A 23,310-nucleotide genomic window follows, 5' to 3' on the forward strand; every position below is an offset into this window, starting at 1 on the left:
GGTCGGTGTGTACTCTTCAAGGAGAAAGGATGGCAGAGCAGACCCACCTGCTCGGTCCCTCCTATCAATCCGAAGTCTTGTCGCCTGGTTTGGACTGACCCCGCTCAAAGCAAAAATTTATTCTGGATCTGGTGAAAGAGCCGCAGGCCAGGATGGAACAAGCCCCACCAAGCCAAGGACAGGTGATTCTGCTTTCACCTGCGATGACCCTTCTCAGACGCCCAGGCCAACCTCCACCCCAGGCTCTCAACGGCCCTCCTGCACTTAATCTCTTTCCAGAGCTGTGCTCTTGCATCCTCTTCTTTCCCCTCCACCTGCAGAGACATGAGATGCTGCAGCTTGAGGCCAGATGTGGGGTCTGAGTGTCCAGAGCCCTCAGTGGACTCTGTCGCCCACCCTCAGCATGCCCGTGGGCAAGGTACCACTCCACTCACTTTGCTAGGTTTTGACCTTCGTATCTGGAAAATGGGAGGGTAGGTCCAGGTGTTCCTTAAGGGCAATACTCGTTCAGACAGTCCAGAAGTGTGGGTGACATAAAAGCTACACAGCCACGTAGCTCCAGGTGAAGCATCACCACGCTTAGAGACCATGAAAAGGTACAAAGGATATTCTGGTGGGTGGGGTTTTTGCATACACTTGCGGCCAATTTGTGGCTCTGAGGTGGGCACACTTTGATTTCTTCCGCACCTGCGTGCTTACTTGAGGCGTGTGTCTGCTCCTCTTCCGGTTATTGCTCTCTGTCCAGGAAGGAGATTTGTATCCTGGGAGGCCACTGGATTTTCCCAGCTGCTGCTTAGAAAGCGTGTTCTGACTTGAAGCAGCTCAAGCATCTTCTGGCCATGCCAGGAGCTTCCATCCTTTGAGGCTCACTGGGATAGCAGGCCCCCTGGGGCCTTGGGCATCTCTGCTGGAGTATGGACACCAGGGAGTCGAAATATGGGGGCACTTGGAATACGTCTCTGAAACCAGAGACCAAGCAAGGAGCCTGCCTTGGAAATAGTGTCAGGACGAAAGATGATTATATATGGCCTCTTAAATACCATCCTTTCCTGTTCACCAAACAAGACTTCTGGATGGCCAAGGCTGCTCCTTCCAAAGAAGCCAAAAAGTATAGTTAGTCAAAGAGAGGCTTATGTCTCTACTGAAATCCAACCGTTCCAGGGAGAGGAAACACATCTAACTGCATCAGTCATCTGCACCATCCTATGGAGATGCATCACCCGATCCTTTCCCGAGGGAAAGTTTTTATTTTCAAAGAGGACGGGAAGAGAGGTTGGAAGAAGAAAGGGGAGGCACCGGACATCCCAAACTAGCTCTGACTCTTGCCGAGGCTAGACTGGACTTGGACACAGGCTTTTCTGCTTTGGGCTGGCACATTGAGGGGAATGATAAAAAAAAAAAACTAGCTGCAGAAATGTGGCCATCTTGGCCTATGGGATACCTGCAGAGGGACAGCGAACTGTTCCTGGTTGGTGTTGACCGGGCCACGGCCATGGCTACTACCCAGAAGCTCTTGGAGCCGGGCACTATGCACACGGACAGCTATAGCACAAACTGAAGGGCTGGGAGAAGCCAGTGTGGTCCAGTCTGCCATAGAGGGTGCAGGCCTAGATGTGTTTTCAGAGGCATCTTTGATTTTTGGACCAGGCTGGCTGGCCCTAGGCCTTGAATGACATCCTGGAAGGCAGGCCAGATCACACACCTTGACCTCTAACTGCCCTCCATTTGCACTCTCCTCAGAGAATGGAAGACTTCAGGATGGTCAAGGCAGTTCCCTCCCAACTCTATGACAAGGGTGATGCTGGGGAATGAAGCCAAGAAATTCCCACACCCCCAGAAATGGGGTAGGAAAATGGAGCCTGGTCTGCGGGCTTCTAGAAAAGATGACATCATTCTGATGGAATAGGGCAGGAGAAGAAAGATGCTGACCTGAAATGGGTCCCTCAGACTCTGCCCATAGCCACGTCTGAACCTCGACAGGCCGATCAGCCTAGATGACTTAGAGGTTCTGTGGCAGCCTTGCTCAACCCCTGACTTCGGGAGTTCATGACACTGTGTGCCACGTGTGGCCAGATGTGCCTGCTCACCTGAGCTCCCGCACTTCCAGCCTCTGTTCTTTCTAGAAGCCTGCTCACAAGAGAGACATCTTCTGGTTTTCGTCCTGATCCTGGCATCTCTGTGTGCTAAGCAAGAGGCCCAGCCTCATTGGATGGAAGGGGTACTTTGCAGTCCTGCTGTAATCCGGAGCTGCAGTGATTGGCTGGCAGCGGAAGGGCAGCAGAGATGTCCCAGGGCTGTCCTGAGATTGGCTGCTTATCTAAGTAGGAGGGATTTATGGACCTGCTGCCTGCCTGGGGAGTAGAATCATGCCCTGCCATTGGCACGAGGAGAGTAGTGAGGGGCAGGGGAGAAACAGAACTATGAGGGGGGTAAGTCCAGAATGGTCCAGATGGGACAGGCCCCTTGGAGACCCTGGGCCCCACACAGCCCACCTGGCTGTAGGACCAGAGACACTATAACCAAGTTACTGGTGCCTTTGGAGGTTTACCCTGTCCCTTGGTGGTCACTGTCCAGCTTTCTGCCAACATGCAGGCTGGGGCTGGGACATCCAGTGCACCCAGAAAGGAGGTGGCCTAAGTGTCCCGTTGTGCTCTCCTTTCAGGAGAGCTGCCTCCTCATGACCCCAGGGCAAGGAGCTTTATTCCTGAGGAAGACTCCGCCTTATGGTTTTTCAGAATCAGGTTCTGAGTGAATAAAGATCAAGCCCATATTTAAGATCACATACTAACGGGTAACAGGGACAAGTTAACTCTCTGGGGGCCAGAAGGGCTGCTGAAATCAACATCCGAGGAAAGGACTTGCAGGATCATCTGGCCACCATCTCGGTAACCTGCAGATCTGGACTGAGATCCCCAAGAAGTCACCACTCTTTTGTCCCAACTCAAGGAAAAGAGTGTTGGGACCAATAATCACTGTCCTATATCCCACTTTGGCATATTGATTATTCAAGTGGGAATTAAAGTCCCACAAGGTCCTAGTGCCACATCCGTTGGCCTGACATCTGGTCCCAGGTAAAATAGGAGAAGAGGTTCTCTGTTTTACCTGGGAGTACTGGCCCTCACCCTGTCCTTCATCCACCTATGGATGGTGGCCCTCTGGTCTCTCCACCCCAGCCCCAGCCCAGACCATCAGGCCAAGCTGGCTTCCTGCCCGCACCTGCTTAGAGACTTTGAGCCATGTCTTTTTCAGCCGGAAGATCGCGCTCCGGTTCATGGATGAGGTGATCTCCAAAACAGCATTGTAGTTGTGTAAGCATCGGCATATGTCAGCCACGGCCACCCACTTCTCGATGGCGCTCACCCTCGCATTGATGTCCTCATTGCGGATGATTTCTGAAGCAATCAAGTTACTGATCTTTAAGCCCATGCAATAAGATAAGAAAAAAGTAAAAGGAGTAAGTATTGTAAAGATGATAAATCACCATTATTTGCAGATTAAATGATTGTCTGTTTGAAAATTCCTGGAAGAATGAATTGGAAAACTGCCAGAACAACCAACAGAGCTCATTAGGGTAGCTGGTTAAAGACTCAATATACCAAAATAATTTTTTTTTATATATTAGCAATACCAATTAGAAAATACAATGAAAAAAGATACCATCTTCAAAATACCAGTGGGAATCTGTAAATTACCTGGGACCTGTAATGAGAACTATGTAGGATGCTACATGAAAAATAAATAAAAATACCTTTTATTACCAAAGGTAATAAAAGAATTGATTAATGAAGAAAAAGATTAGATTCCAAAATGGAAAGGTAAATATGTCTTTTTTCAAAACTAATGTACAAGTTTAATGCAATCCAATAAAACATGCAATGGGAGTTATCTTGAAAACTTGACAAAGTAATTCTGAAGTTTAGAGTTAAGAAGAGCCAAGCTCTGAGGGAAACTCCCACCATACAACTAAATCTTGGATAGGACACACACTTTGGGGCATCCCTGGTCTCACATATCCAAGGACTACTCTATCCCTGCACGGCAAACAATCACATACACACAAGCAAACTAAATGTGGACTGGATCTGGAGCAGCCAGGGGGTAGGAAGCTGGGGCCAAAGCATCAGGGAGCTACAACCACAAGGAACTGGGGCAGCAGGAAATACTGGACCTCCCTGTACATTTCTTTGCAATTTCCTATGAATCAATAATTATTTTTAAAAAAAGTACAAAAACACGACTTGTTATTAAAAAAATAAAGGTGATTAAAGGACAGTTACCAATGAATATAAATTGTAGGGCTTTACCACCCAGAAATATTCTTCTTTAGAAAAATTTCTAAAGGATGTATATAAAGAAGAATGAATTATAAAACTATTTAAGAAGGGAAAACTACTGAAGAGAATCCGGGAGGAATGGTAGTACAAAATAGCACACATACTATAAACCTTAATTAAATTGAAGTAGTATTTTTTTTCCATAAAGAAAACACTGAATTCAAAACAGTTTTACATATGTTATATAACTTTTTTTAAAGGAATAGAGTAGTCAAATCTTCCAGAGAAGAGAGAAAAAAGGAATACCTGCCAATTTATTCTATGAAGCCAGTACAATCTTGATACCAAATCCAGATACAGAAAATACAAGAAGGAAAAATTACACATCCATTTGTTTAATATAACATGAATATTTTAGATTTGCCCGTGGAACACAAGGATGGTTGAATATTAGAGAAAACTCTGTAACTGTCATTCATCACATCCACAGATTTAAAGGAGAAAAACCATACGACCATCTCAATAGATGCAGAAAAAATTTTGATAAAATGCAGTATTCATTTATAGTAAAAACCACTATGAGCAAACAAGGAATAAGAAAAAGAATTTCTTTAACTTGATAAGAAACAAACATTATCCTAAGCAGGGAAATATTAGAAGCATTCTCTTTAAAACCAAGAACAAGATTCACCATTTCTGTTGAACACTGTCATAAAGGGCCAGGTCTGGAGGCACCCAGGGTGCAAGGGCATGCACTCAAGGGTGAACAGTCCCTTAAATTTTGCCCCCTGAGCACCTCGTTCAACTTACCCTAGTTCTAGCCCTGATACTGGAGATCCTAGCCAGTACCAATCAATAAGATAAAGAATTAAAGACAACAGGACTGGGAAACAGCAAAAACAAAACAAAACCAAACCCTGTGTCAGGGAGAGATTAAGAAACAGAGTTTCAGGCCATGAATATCACCTTCAAAGAGGTACACATGCTGTGTACCTGAAAACAAAGGAAGGTGGATTTTAACAGAGATGGCCAAATGCCAGGTAGCGATGAGGGTAGCCCTCTGGAGGTGGATTGTGTGGGTTCAAAGCAGGCTCTCCTGCTGATGACTGGGGGTGAAATTTAACTCCCTTGAGCCTCGGTTTCTTCATCGATAACAGAGAATTAGACAAAAATGAGAATAACAGGATTAAATGAGATGATGCTTACGAAACCCTTGGCATAGTGCTTGGCACATGGTCAACATTCAATAAATGCTCACTTCACATTCTCACCTTTTACTTATGTGATTCCTGGGCACACACTGGGGGAGGGGGTGGGAGCGGGGGGAGAGGGAGGGACTTTTTATTTTTGGCCGCGCGGTGCGGCATGTGGGATCTTAGCTCCCTGACCGGGGATGGAACCCACATCCCCTGCATTGGAAGTGTGGAGTCCTAACTACTGGACCACCAGGGAAGTCCCCGGAGAGGGACTTTTATTGCTGCCTGGTGCTGTGGTTGGACTTTTGGGTCAGGCGTCGTCCGACTCAGGCCTTGTGTGTGTTTCCTGGGGCCTCGCCCACATCCATCGCTTCCTCTCTCCTGCTATACATCCTGCTCTCCATTCTACGGCTGTGTTCCCTGTCGGGCTCCTCCCCTGAGCTGCAATACCTGGGTCCTCCTTGTTTCCTCCAGGCTGCCGAGGACCTTCCCAGGATGAAGGTCCACCCCCGGCTGTGCGTGACATGATGCGGCCTTGACCAGGCGGTCAGGACAAGTGAACTCATATGCCTCCACTTCCGGCCGTCAAAAGCTCTTGTGTTGATGGTTAAATTCATCAACAGAGGAATGAAGATGCTGAGTGCAAATGCCCTCAAGGCTGTCACAAGGCTGGGGGTAGACAGGTCCCTGCGGCTGCAGGGGTTGGAGCTTGGGCAAATGCGGGGAAGTTGCCGGGAGAGATTCCTTCCTTCTGGCTGGGGCTGTAGAGCAGAGGAAGGCCACGAGCTACCAGACACTGGTCAGGAGACCTCAGGCGTCTGCCCTTCAGGGTCTCGGTTTCTTTGTATCTAAAGTGTGATAACAGCCCCCATCTTTTAGGATGGGCATGAGCTTTAAATGAAATTATCATGCCCATGAATCACAGAGCTGGAGAGGACCCAGGTGGTCTGAGGGTCTCACCGAAGAGAAACCTGCAGAGAAAGGCACTGCACCCACTCCCCTACCCCCATACTCACATCATTGAAATGCTTAGTGGTTTTCATGATATAAGGGGTCCTTTCATTCTTTTCCAGTTTCATCCATCCTTGTCCAAAGAACTCCCTGTAGGAAGAAAGGGAGAAACCCAGGGTGGATGAGGTTAGGTTTGCCTTGCTGATTTCTTTGCTTTGAGTTCTCTGCTTTTTGAAGTTGTCATTTCTGGGGAGTAACTTTCTGCAGAGCCCTCGAGAGGAAGGGACCCTGGGGTCAGGTCTAGCTCTGCCTCGTACCAGCTGTGTGGCTTTGGGTAAGCCCTTGATATCTCGGGGCCTCAGTTTCCTCATCTGTGAAACGGGAATAGTGACAATACTTTTCTTACAGGGTTATCGTAAGGCTGAAAAGAGATATGGTGCGATGGGCACATCAGATCTTGTTTTGGATCTTGTTTCTGAATGGGAGAGCTCCCGTTTTAAAGTCACCTTGCAGAAGCTGGTCTGTAGAACAGGGAGGACAGAAGGCCACAAAAAAGGGCCACATGGAAGTATAAAGGAGCTTGCAAGCCAAGCCAGCAGCGTGCTCTGGTAATGGTGACCTCATGGGATCAGAGACCATCCAGGCCTCCAGGAGAAGCTCCTTATTTGATAGTGACTGTGAGAGTGACCTGGACAGAGTTCCATGGGCAGGAGGGAGCAATAACTACTGTCAGAAATAACTGCTGTCTCTACATGCAGGAGATGCGGCAGGTTTCTAAAATGTCGACACTCTCTGTCTAGGTGAGGTAGTGCCCCAGTCAGTGGGGGCCTCTGTGTGTGCCAGGTGGGGCTACCTTTCTGGAAAGCAGAGATCAAAAGTCCTACAATGATTCATAACCTCAGAAGCGGTGATTCCAATTTCAGGAAACTATTCTAGGACAATTGTCAGAAATTCAGAGACATATTTAGTTACAAGGAGGTTTACCCCAGCTTTAAACATAAAAGTGAAAACTGGGAACAAGCCCACGGCTTAGTGCACTGCTGGGGAATACTGTGCACTTATTAAAAACGGTGTCTTTACAGATACCATTTTGGTGTACCGTTAGGCGAATAAAGGGTGGTACAAAATTATGTAGGTGGTATAGTTACAACGAGCAGCTGGGGGTGATTGACTACAGGCCAGAGCAGGTAACAACCAGGCCTTGGGGCTGCTTCAAAGTCCAGAGAGTCCCCCCAGAGTCTGCTCCTGCACATGCATACACACCGACACACACTCATGCGTGTGTGCACATTTGCTCACATGTGTGCACATACGTGAACACATACTCCTTTTCTAGACCTCCAGGAAAGGAGCGCTGAATTAGAGATGCTTCTGGAAAAGTGTGTGTGTGTGTGTGTGCGCGCGCGGGCACGCGCATGTAGCTGGTAGGTAAGGACGGAATTTGGGGACAGGAAAGGGGATGGGATCCTTTCTCATCCTTGCCGGCACATGCATTTTTGTTTCAAGCTGTGGAGAATCAATCCATGCATCTCTGGAAATCTACTGCACATGCTTCAGGGATGGGGATTCAGCCAAAGACGGTGCCCGAGGAGGAAGGGCGGGGTGTCTGAACCTGCACCCACTCACTCATAAGGGATCTTCTTGAAGACTAGGTGGTCCAACAGGGTCAGCTGCTCCGCGATCTCCAGGGCTGAGTGGTTTTCAAAGGGTTCGGCCTTCACGCCTTCAGCCTGAGAGGAGCAAGGTCCCAGTTAGGTCCATGAGGGACACCTTCTGGCTTTTTGGCCACTTCTTGGAGGGCATCTCCACCTCGATTCTGGTGAGTGGGTGGGTGGGGCGTGACTGGGGAGGCCCCCCGCCGGCAGACCTGCCGAGGGGAGATAAGGACGGGATGGAGGGGGCTGGGAGTCACTGTCTGTCGTGCCCCGTTTGTGTGTGTGTATACGTGCACGCGCAGGCCTGTGCTGTGCTTCAGGGTCACTCGTTTGGTCATCACTTGCCCCCAGAGCATGGACGAGACAACAGAGGCACCCAGAGATTAATGACTAGCCCATGGCAATCAGCCAGAAACAGGCCGACTGAGACCGGAACCCAGGCCATCCGGCTCCAGGCTGTGATCCGTCTCTCCCTTCAGGTCCTGTCTGGGTCCACAACTGGCTCCATAAAATTTCTTTTTTTTTTTTGGCTGTGCTGCATGGTGTGCAGCTTGTAGGATTTATGGGATCTTAGTTCCCCAACTGGGATTGAACCCGGGCCCTCGGCAGTGAGAGCGTGTAGCCCTAACCACTGGACCGCCAGGGAATTCCCCATAAAATTTCCTTTTAACCTTCATTAGCAGAGAAGAGCTCACCGGTGTGAGTGCCTCCTGGGACAGTGCCCCTGTCCTGCGCCCAGAAGACAACTGTCTGCCTTAGCCCTGGGTACCATGCCCCCGCCCCCAGGGCCACCATGGACACCACCTTAAAGGTGACCACTACCTGAGCCCCCCAGTCAGGGGAAATCCTCAGCAAGCACTGGCGAGGGGGCCAGTGTCCCCACGGCAGGGATTAGACAAGAGGAGGCCCAGGGCACAAAGGCCTCTGGAAAGTCTGCTGGATCTGGGAGAGGCTGGAGGGAGCTAGAGAAAATAGGGGGAGGGGACAACTGTGCAGTCTTGGGAAGACAGTCAGGACCAAGGACGCCCCTGTTCTCCCCCTTGGGCCCAACTGGGCTGCGAGGGAGGAGAGGGGCCAGCTACCCTGCCCAGAGGGCCCGGCCAGCCAGCTGAGCCCCTGGAAGCTGCACTGATCACAAGGAAAGTGGGGCGACCCCGAATCAAGGGAACAAGCCCCCCCTCCTGGACGGAGTCTCTCCCTCCCACTTCTCGGCAAACAGTCATCCAGAACTGCCCTGCCAGGTCCTCGCGAGACACCAGAGGCAGAAAGACCAGAAAACACGTCCCTGGCTTCAGGAGCTCCAGTCACAGGACCAGAGCAGGGACAGAGTGCGGGAAAGCCGAGGAAAGGGCTCCTACTCCAGCCTCTGCGTGGTATGTGTGCGTGTGGTGTGTGTGTGTGCATGTGTGTAGTGTGTGTGTAGTGTGTGTGTGGTGTGTGTGTGTGCATGTGTGTAGTGTGTGTGTAGTGTGTGTGTGGTGTGTGTGGTGTGTGTGTGTGGTGTGTGTGTGTGTGGTGGTGTGTGGTGTGTGTGGTATGTGTGTGTGGTATGTGTGTGTGGTGTGTGTGCATGTGTGTGTGTGTGGTGAGGGTCCATGCATCCCCCCGACACAGTCGCCCTGGGCCAGGAATGCTCTGTGCAGAAGCCCAGATGCAGGAGCCCGGGTGTGAGGGACACGATGCCAGCAGGGGAGGACAACTTCTCAGGAAGGCAGCGGGGACATGGGGACGAGAGCAGCAGGTGCCTCCTGGGACACCGTGCTGCAGGGTCAGGAGGCTCATGGGGAGGAGCCCCCAGCCTCTGAAGCAGGGGCGGCAGGTGGGGAGCTCAGCCCGCTCCTGAAGGCCCAGGATGGCTGAACTGTCAGGACCAAGGGCCGGGCTGGGCCTGGGGAGTGGCCTGCGAGCCAGGGTGGGGTGGCCCCCGTGGCCGGGGGCACTGAGCGCTGTGGAGAGGCCCAGCAGGAGTGCTGGTCAAGGAGGAGGGGCGGCTCCCCCTGCTTCCTCCTGGCGTGGCCGGGGGCACTGAGTGCTGCGGGGAGGCTTGGAAAGCCGTCACAGCAGGAAGCCCTTCTGCTCTCTGGTGAGGCCGTGGGGCCTCCTCCACACTGGACGTGCCCCTTGCAGGCCCTCTGGCCTCTGGGAACCAGGTCAGGGCCGGGGGCAGTTCGGCGGGCAGTGCTTTGTTCTGGAAGAACCTCAGCTCTTCATGAAGGAACAAGAGGCCCTCAGGCTCTTGAGGGGTAAACATTCCAGTCGGGCCCCTATTGGGAAACAAGAGCAGAGTGTAGCTGCTCCCCTGAGCTTCCCTGCGGGGGGCACATGTGGCTTCCTGGGGTGCCAGCCCTGCAGTGCTGCTCTCAGGGGCCAGGTGCAGGCAGGGTGCCAGTGTTCCATGGATGGCCTCACCCGACCCCGAGCAGGGAGAACGAGCTCCAGGAGTCAGGAGAGGGGACAAGAGGGGAGCAGCGGGCTCAGAACCCAGAGGCCCAAGTCCTCACACTGGCTACTTGGGACAGAATGGACGTCACTCGGCCAGCTTGAGAAGCGAGCCAGCGGGGGCCGAGGGGCCCGCACGGTCTCCACCTCCGGGGAGGTCGGAGTTGGCTTTGAGCTTCCTTGGCTGCAGTGGTGGATGGCAGAGGCCTGGGGCTCTGGGGTGGCTCGTGGTGGCACGTCATCAACCTGGAAATAAAAGTGGGCCCAGCCAGGCCCTGGAAGCCCACAGACCATCGTCCCCTTCCACTGCATGGAACGCTACCGTGAGCTCTGCCCGGGGTCCCCTCATTTCTAGGCAGGTGGCCAACTGCATCCTGTCCCCTCCAGGTGAGGCAGTGTGGCATGTGCAATGAGTTCTGAGTGCGAACCCCAGCTCCGTCACTTAGCATAACCTGGGCTGGGTCGCTCCCCCTAGCCCTGCCTCAGCTGCCTCCTCCGGAAGGTGGGGATAATGATATAAACTTGCAGCACTATTGATAAGCGTCTTTAAGACTCTAGCACAGCTCCAGCACATAGGGGCAGCTCATCCACTGAAGGCTTGACTTTTACCCTCCTCCTTCCAGGGACAATGTGACCAGAGAGAGTTGAGGGATCAGGGGAGGGATGGGAGACAGAGGATGAAGAAAATGGAGGTGGTGGTGTTATGGGTTGAATTCCCCACCACCCAAAAAAAGATATGCTGAAGTCCTAAACCCTGGTACCTGTGACTGTGACCTTATTTGGAAATAAGGTCTTTATAGATGTGCTCAGGTAAGATGAGGTCATTAAGAGTGGGCCTAATCCAGTATGACTGGTGTCTTTATAAGACGGGGAAGTTTGGACACAGGGACAGACATACATGGAGGGAAGAGGATGCAGGGACACCCAGGGAGAAGATGGTCATGTGATGGGAGACAGAGATGGGAGATTCACTGCCACAAGCCAAGCAACGCCCAGGGCTACCAGACGCCGGAAGAAGCCCAGAAGGGTCCTCCCCTAGAACCTTTGGATGGAGCATGGCCCCAGCGACACCTTAATTTCAGACTTCTGCCTCCAGAACTATGAGAGAATAAAATTCTGTTATTTTAAGTCACCAGTCTGGGGTATTTTGTTAGGGCAGCTCTAGGAAACCAATACAGGGGGGTGACTGAGCTCCATCAAGGGGTCATTGGGTGGGGATCCTGGGAGCCAGGAGGCCAGGGAAGGACAGACTTGGCCAGCGAGCAAGGGGGCAGGCCTGGCTCACCGTCTGTGTGAGCTCCTCCAGCGTGATCTGGCTGTCCCCCGGGTCGTCCTGGGTCAGAGTCCTATGGGACGAGAAAGCACAATGAGCCCCATGCGCTCAGTCCCCCCAGCCTTTGGGGCAGCACCACCCCCGCCCCATCGCACAAGGCCCCACGGTCTCGGCGCCCCCCATCTCTCTGTCTGTGCTCTGCCATTTCGTGCGCGTGCACCAGGAGCCGCCTTTCCCCTTTCTTGTCACTGACTTCTTTTTTTTTTTTTTTTTTTGCGGTACGCGGGCCTCTCACTGTTGCGGCCTCTCCCGTTGCGGAGCACAGGCTCCGGACGCGCAGGCTCAGAGGCCATGGCTCACGGGCCCAGCTGCTGCCCGGCATGTGGGATCTTCCCGGACCGGGGCACAAACCCGTGTCCCCTGCATCGGCAGGCGGACTCTCAACTACTGTGCCACCAGGGAAGCCCTGTTCGCCCATTTTACAGAGGAGAAAAACAAGGTTCAGAGAAGGGGCTTGCCCAAGGTCACACAGCGAGTCACTGTCTGAGCCAGCAGGGCTTGGACGTGGGGCCACCTGACCTCTGACCTCTGTCAGGAGAGGCAGTCTGGGGCAGGAGGAAAAAGGACAGGTTTGGGGACAATTTAACTCAATTCAACAGACATTCCCTGAGCACCTAGAAAACAGGGGCTTGCCGGTGCTGTTCAACAGAACCCTCCTCAATGATGGGAATGTTCTTTATGCTGCCCAGTATGGAGGCACCAGCCACCTGTGGCTCGTGTGACCAAGGAGCTGAATTTTATTAATTAATTTATTTTTAATGATATTCTTTTTTTTTTTTTTTTTTTTGTCTGGGTGGCATGTGGGATCTTCCCTGACAAGGGATGGAACACAAGCCCCCTGCAGTGAAAGCTCCGAGTCCTAACCACTGGACCGCCAGAAAGTCCCAGAACTGAATTTTAAATTTTATTTAATTTTAATTAATTGAGATTTCACACCTATATGTCGCTAGTGGCTACCACGCAGGACGGCATGGGCTAGACAGGTGTTCGCAGTGGGTGTGGATGGAGAAGCAGACACCCATCTTGCCTCAAGGGGCTCAAGGCCTGACGGGGGCAGGCAGAGGGGAGAACTGCACATGGATAGCCCACTCCAGAGCCTGGCTGCCCCGAGATCCTCCCGGCACACCTGCCTGAGGCAGTCCTTCGGCCCGGGACTGTCCCTCCTCGCCTCCCTGCCTCTGGCCAGCCGTCCGGAGGCCGAGCGCAGGGCCCCATCCCAGCAGGCCGACCTCAGCCCTTACCTGATGATGTTGGCTGCAGCCTTCCGCTCCTGGGTCAGGAGCTCCGGGTCGTGCATGACCTCCTCCAGGAAGCTGATCACCTTGCACTTGAGCTCATCGTTGGTCTCAAAGTCCTGTGGGGAAGAAGGGAGGGCCGGCTGTGGTTACTGTTCCAGCTGCCCTGGGGTGGTCCCGGCCCGGCCCGAGGAGGAGCCTGAGGGTTCGACTCCTGCCCACGGCAGGCTGCCCGTCTCACTCCCCTCTTCCCTAGCTGCCTGGCCGGGTGTCAGTGGAGCCTCCAGACCCAGAGGTAGAAGGCACTGGGCAAGATCAAGGACCATCCCTTGATCTTGACCGCTACACCCCTGGGCCAGGCTCTGGGAGGTATCCCTGCTGTAGACAGAGGTGGAGAGCAGAGGCCCCTCGTCCCCTGGAATGTCCTAGGTCCCCTTGTAGGGGATCTGAGCAGGCCCTCCCGAGAATATCAGGGTGGCTGGCTCCTGGGGTCAGTGGCCTCGGGTTCCCAGCAGCCCGCCCCGGGGTTAGTCCCACCCACCTGAGAGTGCTTGGAGACCCAGTGGCGGAGCACATTCAGGACGCGATTGGTGGCCGCTCTGCGGATCACAAACTCCTTGTCTCCGTTCCTCTGGTCGGGGGGAAAGCCTGGCGGCACATGTGGCAGAGGCAAGAGTGGGGATGCGAGGATAAGAAACAGCACTGGCCTCTAGTCCAGACTCAGACCCCAGATCTGGGGAAGTCGGGCTGCCCCGCATGGCTGCTGGCGGGTGGGCTATGGGCAGGGGATGAGAAAATATGTGACAACCATCCCAGGTTCTGACCAGTGAGACTGGATGTCACGACTTCTCTGTGGACACAGTCCCGCCTCTCCTGGACCTCGGCACCTTTCAGGGGCTGCTGGAGGCATCTGGCAGCCTCTCCAGACAGGGCCACACTGGACCAGAGCCCTCCGGGACCCCTTCTCTGCAGGATCAATGTCGTGGCAGTGGGAGGTGGTGGGGATGGCTGAGCTTCCCGTGGGCAGTGGGCTTGACTCCGAGCAGAGGTTTGGAGTAGCAGACGGGGTGGGTGAGGAGGAAGGGTCCTCCAGGCAGGAGGCTCGGCACACAACAAGCCCTGGGGCAGCAGGCGCTCCACATTCGAAGGGGGACAAGCCCCCGGGGCCACGGCTGTCATCACCAGCCATGAGCGATCCCCCGTACCTGCGCTAGCCAAGGACATCCTCCGGTACTTCTCCTTGTTTGGGGTGCCCTCGTTGGCGCCTGCAGTTGCTATGGCAAAGGCGGAGGCTGCTGACAGGGCACTGCGGTTACTGTCCAGCTCGCGACAGGAGGTCATGACAACTCCATTATTGTAAGAGAAGAGTGGGAACTCTGTGGAGAGCACGGAACCACTCGTCAGTTCTTCCTGGTCCAGCCCTCGGCTCAGGAAACCAGGGGTCCTGAGGCTAGAAGGGGCCCAAGAGGGGCTGGCTGTGCTCACTGCACCCACGGCTTGTCAGGTGGTGGCAGCGGGGTCTGTTCCCCTGCTGGGGTCCCCAGGAAGGGACACGCTCATGCCATGCCATGTCACCCCAGGGCTGCCTCAGAGTAGGGAAAGCCCCTGCCCCCCTCTGTTTCTCCTGCTGAGTTGAGAAGGTCCCACCAACCCTCTGCCCCTTCCATCCCTCTGCAGCTCCAAACCCTTTACCTCTTAGGCCCAGCTGGGCACAGCCCTGCTTGAGGACAGCATCGTGAGTTTTCTTTCCCTTTCAGTCTATTTGGAATGAACACATAACCTGTCCAGTGTCTGACATGGATAACTCATACTGACGGTCTCCCTGGCACGGTGGGGTGGAAAGAGCACTGCACTCTGAGTCCTCACCCCCTGTACTAGCTGTGTGGCCTTGGGTAAATTACCTAACCTCTCTGAGTCAAAATAATCTCTGGATAATAGGGATATTAACACCTGCTTCAAAAGGTGGATGTAAAGAAGAAAGGAGTTAACACAGAAGGAGGTACTTAGTATTGTGTGATAAGCTGTATCTTATGGAAAACCCAAATGAATTTTTTGGCCGATCCAATATATATGCCATGGAATATCAATGCAATTAATAATAATCATTATTTTTTTAGCAGTAATAGTAGCAGAATCTCACTCCAGAAACCTTAAGCTTCAGCTTGTAAATCTCTGGAGAGCAATCCATCCTTAGGAGAAAGTAACAGCACTTATGCAGTGAGGCGCAAATGACTGACTTTAAAACTCAAAGCTGATTTCTGGAATTTGGCTGTCTGTGAGATCTGCTTCCGTGTACCTGAGGGGCTGTGGTAGGCCTGCAGTGTGTCTGGGCAGTTTCTCTCTGCAGGTGGGTGACCCTGTGACTTACTGGGTCTCCTCAGAGGGCCTGGGGAGTTGGGGAGTTCGGGGTTCAGGCTGCACCTTGTATGTGGGATCAGGGGCTTCCATAAGCTTATGCCTCACCTTTGGGTAGCTCAGAGACCCCTGTATGTGGGGAAGTGCTTAACGGGAGCCAGAGACCCAGTGGCTCCCCGAGAACCCTCCAGGGTCATGAGTCTGAGACTTGGGTGGGCATCACCACAACCTCTCGGAGACTTTTCCCTTAGATGAAAAAACAGGAATGTCCTGGCCCCGCTGCAAGGTGTCGGATGTTATTAAAGAGCCTGGCCCAGAGCATGACATGTAGCAGCAGCTCAGGAAACACCTTCTGAACCTGGATCTTTCCATGAATGAAGCCAAATACTGGGCCTTCCTGCCCATCTGCGTTGGGTGGGTTAGGTAGTCTTGTCTGAGGTCAGGGGAGTGATTCTGCTGAGTTGAAAAGCAGGATTTACCAGCCGGTGTTGCAGCCCCCGGGGTCGTGAAGTGCAGCTGAGTTCCTGCACTTAGGAGTCACTCATAAAACAGAAGGCGTGACCCCCACTGGCCTTTCCTCAGCCTGACCCGTCACCTTCTCCCCCGCCTGGATGGCACATGTCCTCTGGAATTGACCTGTGGTTTCGTGTCGGTGGACTGTACCTGAGGAATTTTTGCTTTTGACCGATTTTGGTGTTGTTGGCGATTTGGTTGGTGATGTCTCAGTGTCACCTTCGTCACTCTGGTTTTGATCGTTATCTGACTCTTCCCTCATGGAGACTTCTGAGCCTGGGAGAAAAGAAGGCAACAATTTGATGTTTCTCAAATCGTCAATGACTTTTAAACGCGGGTCTAGAATTTAATGAAGCAAACGGAGTAGGTTTGGCATATACCTGTTGAGGACAGTATAACAGCTTCATTTGCCACGGGGCCCCATCAGACCTTTTACTTGCTGATGGACCTGTCAATCTCCAAGGTGGCTTTTGCTCTGCCAGGGCTCCTCAGACCTTAATGGGCACACCTGGGGATCTTGTTAGAATACAGATTCTGGTTCAGAGGTCTGGGGTGGGGCCCGGGAGGGGTGATGCCCACGAGGCTGGTCCACGGACCACACTTTGAGTAGCAAGGTACTACCCCACTCCCCGCTTTTTTGGTGTGTGTGTGAAGCATCTTAGGGTGACCGTCTAGGATATAAAATCCTGCTTCATACCTCTTGTCCCATGCACCCGGTCACTATCAAAAGTATCCTGGTTTGGGCAGTCCCCCTAAATCTTGGGAGACTCATGGTTTATACACTTCGGGGAAAGCAGGTGAATTATATCAAAAGTCCAGCTCTGGTGTGGTGAGATCTTGGTCGAAAACTCTTCACCTCTCTGGTCCTCAGTTTCCCCAACTAGAAAGTAAGTGGAGTTACACCTGACCTTTGTGAGAAGCCAAAGAAAGCTATAGGTCTCCTCTTCAGAAAAGAATGTCCATATGTGTGCATGCACACACACACACACACACACACACATACAAACTCTGGTGCACAGTTAGACAGGTTCAGGGTCACCTGGATCACTGGTCAAGAAGCCCGGTACGAGGAGCTTCCCTGGTGGCACAGTGGTTAAAAATCCACCTGCCAATGCAAGGGACACGGGTTTGATCCCTGGTCCGGGAAGATCTTACATGCCGCGGAGCAACTAAGCCTGTGCGCCACAACTACTGAGCCTGCGTTCTAGAGCCCACAAGCCACAACTACTGAGCCTGTGCCCTAGAGCCCGCGAGCCACACCTACTGAGCCCCCGTGCCACAACTACTGAAGCCCGCACGCCTAGAGTACATGTTCCTCAACAAGAGAAGCCATGATAATGAGAAGCCAGTGCACCGCAACAAAGAGTAGCCCCTGCTCAACGCAACTGGAGAAAACCCAAGTGCAGCAACGAAGACCCAACGCAGCCAAAAAAATCAATAAATAAAATAAATAAATTTTTTTTTAAAAAAGAAAAAAGTATGAGATGAGATGAGATGACTTCTCAGGACCGTCTCGCATCACATCTTATCGCGCGTCAGGCCTGGACTCACTGCAGGCTGTGGCAGATGGGGTTCTGTGCCCCTTGACGTTGCCCTGCCAGGGACTCCGTCCTCCGCTCCTGTGGGACGGCATCTGGGGCTCTCTGGTCGGCTGTTACACTGGTTACTGACTTTTGGCTGCGCCTGTCCCCTATTTACTGTATGCGCCGCAGTAAACGTCACTTGGTACCGGAAGCTCCTGGGGGCTTTACCCCTCCCCGGCTTTGCCGTCTGCTGGTCGTCCTGCTGACTTCCCTCTTCTCAACTCAGAGGACAGAACTTCCGACCACCTTAAAATTTTTTTCAAAGGCCTCCTCCTCGAAGGCTGGGGCTTCCATCCAGCCCAGGGTTGTGTGTTCGTGCGTGTATACGGATGTGTGTATGTATATATGCACATGTGTGCTAACCAAGACAAGGCTGGTGTCACCCAGGATGTGGGCTGACCCAACCTAAGACACAACCAGACAATCCTCCCAACAAATGCCATTCTAGAATGGTTGGGCTTCTGAGAGCAGGGCGGGCCCAGCCTGCCCGGCATCACCTCTGGCCACTGCCCCACACCCAGTGTTCCAGGTGTGCTGAGTTTCACGGTGTTGCCTGAACACACAATGCTTTTCCTTGCTTCTCAGTCTTGCCCACTCCATTCCCTTTGTCTAGAATGTTCTCCCTTCCTCCTGGTGACAAATCTAGATCTAATAGGTCCTCCAGGAAGCCTTCTCAGACTCTCCCGACGGCGTCCCCACTCCATGCTCGGGGTCCCTCAAGCGCCCCTCTAACACCACATGCATCAGGTGCCCATGTTTCCGTGTCTGGTCCTGTTCCTCAGCCACACTGTGAACCCCGGGCTGCAGGAGCCCCATCTGATGCCCTCTTCTCTCCTAGGCCCTGACTGGGGCCTGACCCAGGACACGTCCACTGCAGAGACGGACAGATACAAGGATGCAAGAGAAAGCTGTCATCAGGGCAGCGGGAGGGACACTCATCCCACTTCCTGGGCATCTCTGCCTGCCTCTCCCCCGCCCAGGCTCTGCACTGCCACCACCATCTGGCCAGGACCCCCAGCCTCCCGGTGGGGCTGGGCTGGCCTCAGTGGGCCCGTGAGCAAGGGGCAGCTTGGCCCTCGCATCCACTCACCCTGCTTGCTGGGAGATGAGGATTCTTCGGGCTTCTCAGTGCTCATATCGCCCTCATCTGGAATCTTGCTGGCGAAGCTGCTGGACACGTACAGCTTGCTGGTGTCCAGCGTGGCCTTGCTGAAGGGCGACATGGCCGAGTACATGCTGGTGTAGCCGTTGGAGTTGCAGCTGAGGGCGGCCAGGTCCAGGGCCTTGCCGCCCGTGATGATGGGGATGTTTAGGGAGAGCTTCCGCCGGCGGCTCGGGGATGACGTCTTGGTGATGGACAGGGGTGGGGGTGAGGAGAACTTGCGGGTGGCGCGTGGCGACTTGGGGGGGTCGCCGTACAGGAGCTTGTTGTTCTGGCCACTGGCGAACAAGAGCTCCAATGACCTGGGGGGAGGGCCAGGGAGGGGATGAAAACAAACGGTCAGTGTAGGCCTGGCTGCCGGCCCAGGCCTGGGGGTCCCCCGTCTCCTGGGGGGCTCAGCGGGGCAGCAGCGGCTCCCTCACCCTCATGCTCCCTGACCGCCGGGCTGGTCCTCTGAGTGGGCAGGTTTGAGAGGAGGCCACGCCAAAGGGGCCGGGTAGTTCAATGGTCTGTGGCCAGGTGTCTATAGGCCCAAGTGTCCTGTTCCGGGAGGGGGACAGGGACTTTGGTGGCGCGGTAGGTCTGCCTGATGCTCCCTCTTTGTATCCCACTGGTCAGCAGCAGCAGCTGACCCATGATGCTGTGGGTCTTCCTGACCTGCAGGCTTCTGAGAAACCTCTCTCTGTCCCCAGCATGGGCTCGGTGTCACCAGCACCTCTGACGTCCTTCTCACCCAGGTCCAGAGAGTTTATGGATGAAGCTGAGACTCAGAGATGGGAAATGACTCATTTGATGCCTCCTGACTCTAAACCCAGTGTCCTTTCCACCCCACCTGGGCACTTGATCAGCCTCAGGTGTAAACTTGGGGGGCGGGAGGCTCCCAGCAGCCCTGGCCACGCTCCTACCGTCTGCAGGCAGGGCCCACAGCTCAGGGCCAGGTTGGGAACAGGTGATACATACATGATAACACAAACAGCAGCTCGCGTGCATGGAATGTATTCAGCATGGGACAGACCTCATCTCTTAATCCTCACGGTTGCCCCAGGGGGAAGGTGCTGGTGTTCCCATTTCACAGACAGGAAACAGGCTCAGAGAGGTGAAGGGGTTTGGTCAAGGCGGTAGGGCTGAGGGCTGAGATCTGAACTTGCCTCTTCCCACTACAGGCTCTGCCTGCTGGGTGGAATCCCAGGGGGTTCCCAGGTTCCGGGGGAGGGGGGGCGGGTGACCTGCTGGATCCCTCAGGAATGACCTCGATTGCTTTTCAGGCGTGACTCCATCCTGGATGGGGCAGTTTTTCCTGCTCTCTCAGAGCCCTGGGAAGCCCGCTGCTGAGGTTTAGCAGGTGAACTGCAGCATTGCGGGGAGGGGGACAGGGAGGGGCTGGGGGAGGGGACGGAGGTGTACTCTGGGCAGCTGGCCTGCGGGCAGCAGAGGCGTGGGGCGGGGCGGGGGGATGGTTAGAGTCTGCAGGCCTCCCTGCCCCCGCCTTGTAACCTGGGCTCCCAATTGGGACCAGCCCGGCCCACAGGCGGCCCTGGGAGTTGGTGTGGTAGAGCCGAGGCCCCAGCCCCAGTCTCACCCGCGGGGGTGGGGGAGGACTTAGCAGCGTCCAAGGCGGAGGTTCAGGCAGAAAAGGAAAGCACCAGTTGGCCTTCCTCCTTTCCTGGCAGGCCCCTCCTGGAGCAGCGAGGTTGATCAGGGTCCCTGAACTTGACCTTCTGCTGGGTAGCCTCAGGCAGGTCCTTCATTCCTCTGTGCCTCACTTTCCCCTCTGCTGGGTGAGGATTGAAAGCTACCTTCTTCACCCATCTCAAACTGGGCTGCGGGTAGGGTCTTGCTGGGTTTGACCTGCCCCCGTGGTGCCTCGTTGGTACCACCCTTGGCTTGGTAATCATCTGGTGAGATGGGGGTAAAGGTCTTTGTTCACTAAGCTGGGTCCCCAGCAGTTGGACTGGTAAATGTTGAAGTTCTGAGGCTGGCTCTTTGGGCTGGCCCCAGGTCTTGGCCAGTCTAGCGCCTGACCCTGCCGTGTGGGATGTGCCTGCCCTTAGAATTCTAACCTGGCAGGGACCCTGGGTTCACAGTGACCCCACCAGGCTCCTCAAAGCTTGGCCGGGCTGGGGGTGGGCAGCTGAAGGCTGGTTAAAGCTGGGATGTGAGGAGGACAGGTGGGAAAGGAATGCAAGGGGGCACCTCCGCCCTGCCTGTCACCCAGACTCAGACATGGGTGGCCGTGTGGGCTCAACGAGACCAGGGCCCTGGGTTCAAGTCCCCACTTTGCCACAGACGTCCAGGAGCCCTGGGGCAAGCCTCTTGACCTTTCTGGTCCCAGTTGGACCCCCACAGGGCTGAGCTGTGACAACACAGATGGAAAAGATGGCCTTGAAGCCAAGGCTCAGGTGGCCAGCCCTCCATAGGTGGAAAACCACCCCAAGTGTGCAAAAAGTGACTCTCTTCTTCAGAGCAGGACGTGGTCGAAGCAGAGAGGGGATAAGATTCTCTCTCTGTCTCTTTCTCTCCCTCCCTTCTTCCCTTGACTCCACCCCTCCTCTTTTTTTTCCTTTCTTAAATGGGGAAGGTGGGGAAACCCTGTCCTGTGGAGGAGGCGACCCCCCCCAAACTCTACCCCACCCCAGGAGCCCGGGGTGGGAGATGGAGAAAGCTGGGGCTGAGAAGCAGCCTCAGGCAGGTCAGCCCTCCCCGACCTCTTTGCAAAGGGTGGGCGCCTCATCCCCCCAGCTCAGGTTCCAGTCCGCTGCCGAGCTCGGTCTCCCTCCTGGGCCCAGAAGCTGTGAGGGTCGGCCCAGGAGGAGGAGGCCTGCCCACCTGGCGGGGATGGCACTGATGGGTTTCCTGTAGATGGTGATGAGCTTGTCCAGGACCACGACGGCGGTGGTGAAGACGCGATAGGAGTGCAGGAAGGTGTTGAGGAAGTCGATGCTCAGGAAGCGCAGATCCGTCAGCCTCTCCAACAGCCGCTCCACGCTGGCATACCGGATCTGCAGCACTTTGCAGGAGTTCATGGTTTTGCTGAAGCGAATGTCCACGTCATCACAATATAAGGAGGCGTCGGACCTGAGGAGGGAGGAGGGACGGAGAAGGCACTTGGGTCTGAAAGTGTCTGAGTCTGTGGCTGTCTCCCCGACCGGGCTGCGAGCTCCCCGAGGGCTGGACCACGGAACACCCATCACTGTCTCCCCAGCGCACCAACAGCCAAGGATGGAGGGACGGATGAAGGACGGGGTGGCTTGTTATGGGAACAAGGAAAGCTCTGGAAGACTGACGTTGAGGAAAAATGGGCTGCAACTTCTTTTTCCCAGTAATACCTGAAGACCTGACATTATAAAACTCTTAGAAATGCTGGATGAAATATAACAAACTTAAAAATAATACACTGCCACGTTCACAAGCTATGAAGAAAGTCCGTTCACACAAAAGCATGGACACACATGTTCAGAGCAGCGTTATTCATAATTGCCCCAAAGTGGAAGCAACCCAAATGTCTATGAACTGATGAAAGGATAAACAGAATGTGATCTACCCATACAATGGAATACTATTCAGCCATAAAAAGGGATGAAATACTGATATATGCTACAACATGGATGACTCCTGAGAACATGCTAGGTGAAAGAACCTAGTCACAAAAGTCCACACGTTGTAGGATTTCATTTATATGAAATATCCGGAAGAGCCAAATCTATAGACACAGAAAGTAGAGTGGTGGGTGCCAGGGGGTAGAAATAGGGGCAAATTGGAAGTGACTGCTAATATGCATGGGGTTTCTTTTTGGGGTGATGGAAATATTCTGGAATTAGACAGTGGTGATGGTTACACAACACAGCGAATATACTAAAATCCACTGAATTGTATACTTTCAAATGGTGAGTTTTATGTTATATGAATTATATCTCAATAAAAAACAACCAACTAGGGGCAAAAAGTATATGGGAAATTTCCAGGGCCCAAAAATGAAGAGAAATTTGGAAACCAGTTGATGCTTTAGCTGCCTTTAGGGCATTTGTTGCTCTTGGAAACCAAGTGCCTTGGTTTCAACAGAGAAGTAGACCAGGCCTGGGCCTGCGGGTGGAGGGAGTTGGAGTGAGATCCCCCATGTAAAGCTGGGACCCTTGAAGGGTTATAGGCTCAGTGAAAGGGGGCCTAGAAAAATCTACCCACCAGGAAAGGAAGATTGCAAGTTTTCTGTTTTAGCCCAGGCTGTGAGGGGGGAGCATGGGGAGAGCATCAAGCTGCCTTGAGAGTGTATTATTTGCCCTTCCAGTGGTTTTGGAAGACAAATACCTACTATCTTTGTGGTCTGGGAAGCCCAAAGAGTATTAGTGTAGTCACAGGATGTAATGCTCCTGGGGCAACTGGTGGAAACAAATGCAAGACCTTTCAGGAAGGGCATCTGTCAACCAGGCTCTACAAGACATTCAAAGATAAACCCCCCACTGAAAATGAGTTCACAATCCAAAATTAAAAACTACATGAGCAAGTGTCAGCAGATATGACGAATAGCTTAATTCAATCCCCAAGGGTCTAATTTTTTTCTAAGTCTAAAAGTCCTACACATTTTTGTTACTGGCTGTTCCTGCTGCCAGCAATCTGCTG

The 23,310-nt window shown here is 53.5% G+C and overlaps 1 protein-coding gene across 2 annotated transcripts in view; it reads right to left on the minus strand.

Annotated features, from left to right (window-relative positions):
• The window catches only part of RASGRF1 (Ras protein specific guanine nucleotide releasing factor 1), a 103,344-nt gene that overhangs the window by 13,239 nt on the left and 66,795 nt on the right, over positions 1–23,310 (minus strand). The window contains exons 15-25 of one of the 2 annotated variants that reach the window (XM_029238465.1): positions 21,519–21,800; positions 19,712–19,716; positions 18,625–18,998; positions 16,102–16,227; positions 14,289–14,459; positions 13,625–13,731; positions 13,090–13,202; positions 11,801–11,861; positions 8,048–8,151; positions 6,487–6,571; positions 3,217–3,414 (exon numbers count right to left, since the gene is read on the minus strand). In XM_029238465.1, the coding sequence (XP_029094298.1) occupies positions 3,217–3,414; positions 6,487–6,571; positions 8,048–8,151; positions 11,801–11,861; positions 13,090–13,202; positions 13,625–13,731; positions 14,289–14,459; positions 16,102–16,227; positions 18,625–18,998; positions 19,712–19,716; positions 21,519–21,800 (1,626 nt within the window). The remainder of the gene's footprint in view (positions 1–3,216; positions 3,415–6,486; positions 6,572–8,047; positions 8,152–11,800; positions 11,862–13,089; positions 13,203–13,624; positions 13,732–14,288; positions 14,460–16,101; positions 16,228–18,624; positions 18,999–19,711; positions 19,717–21,518; positions 21,801–23,310) is intronic. The other variant, XM_029238464.1, reaches the window with a different exon arrangement.

The sequence above is a fragment of the Monodon monoceros genome, unplaced genomic scaffold, assembly GCF_005190385.1.
Source record: "Monodon monoceros isolate NGI ecotype Baffin Bay Population unplaced genomic scaffold, NGI_Narwhal_1 Super_Scaffold_21, whole genome shotgun sequence".
NCBI classification, from domain to species: Eukaryota; Metazoa; Chordata; class Mammalia; order Artiodactyla; family Monodontidae; genus Monodon; species Monodon monoceros.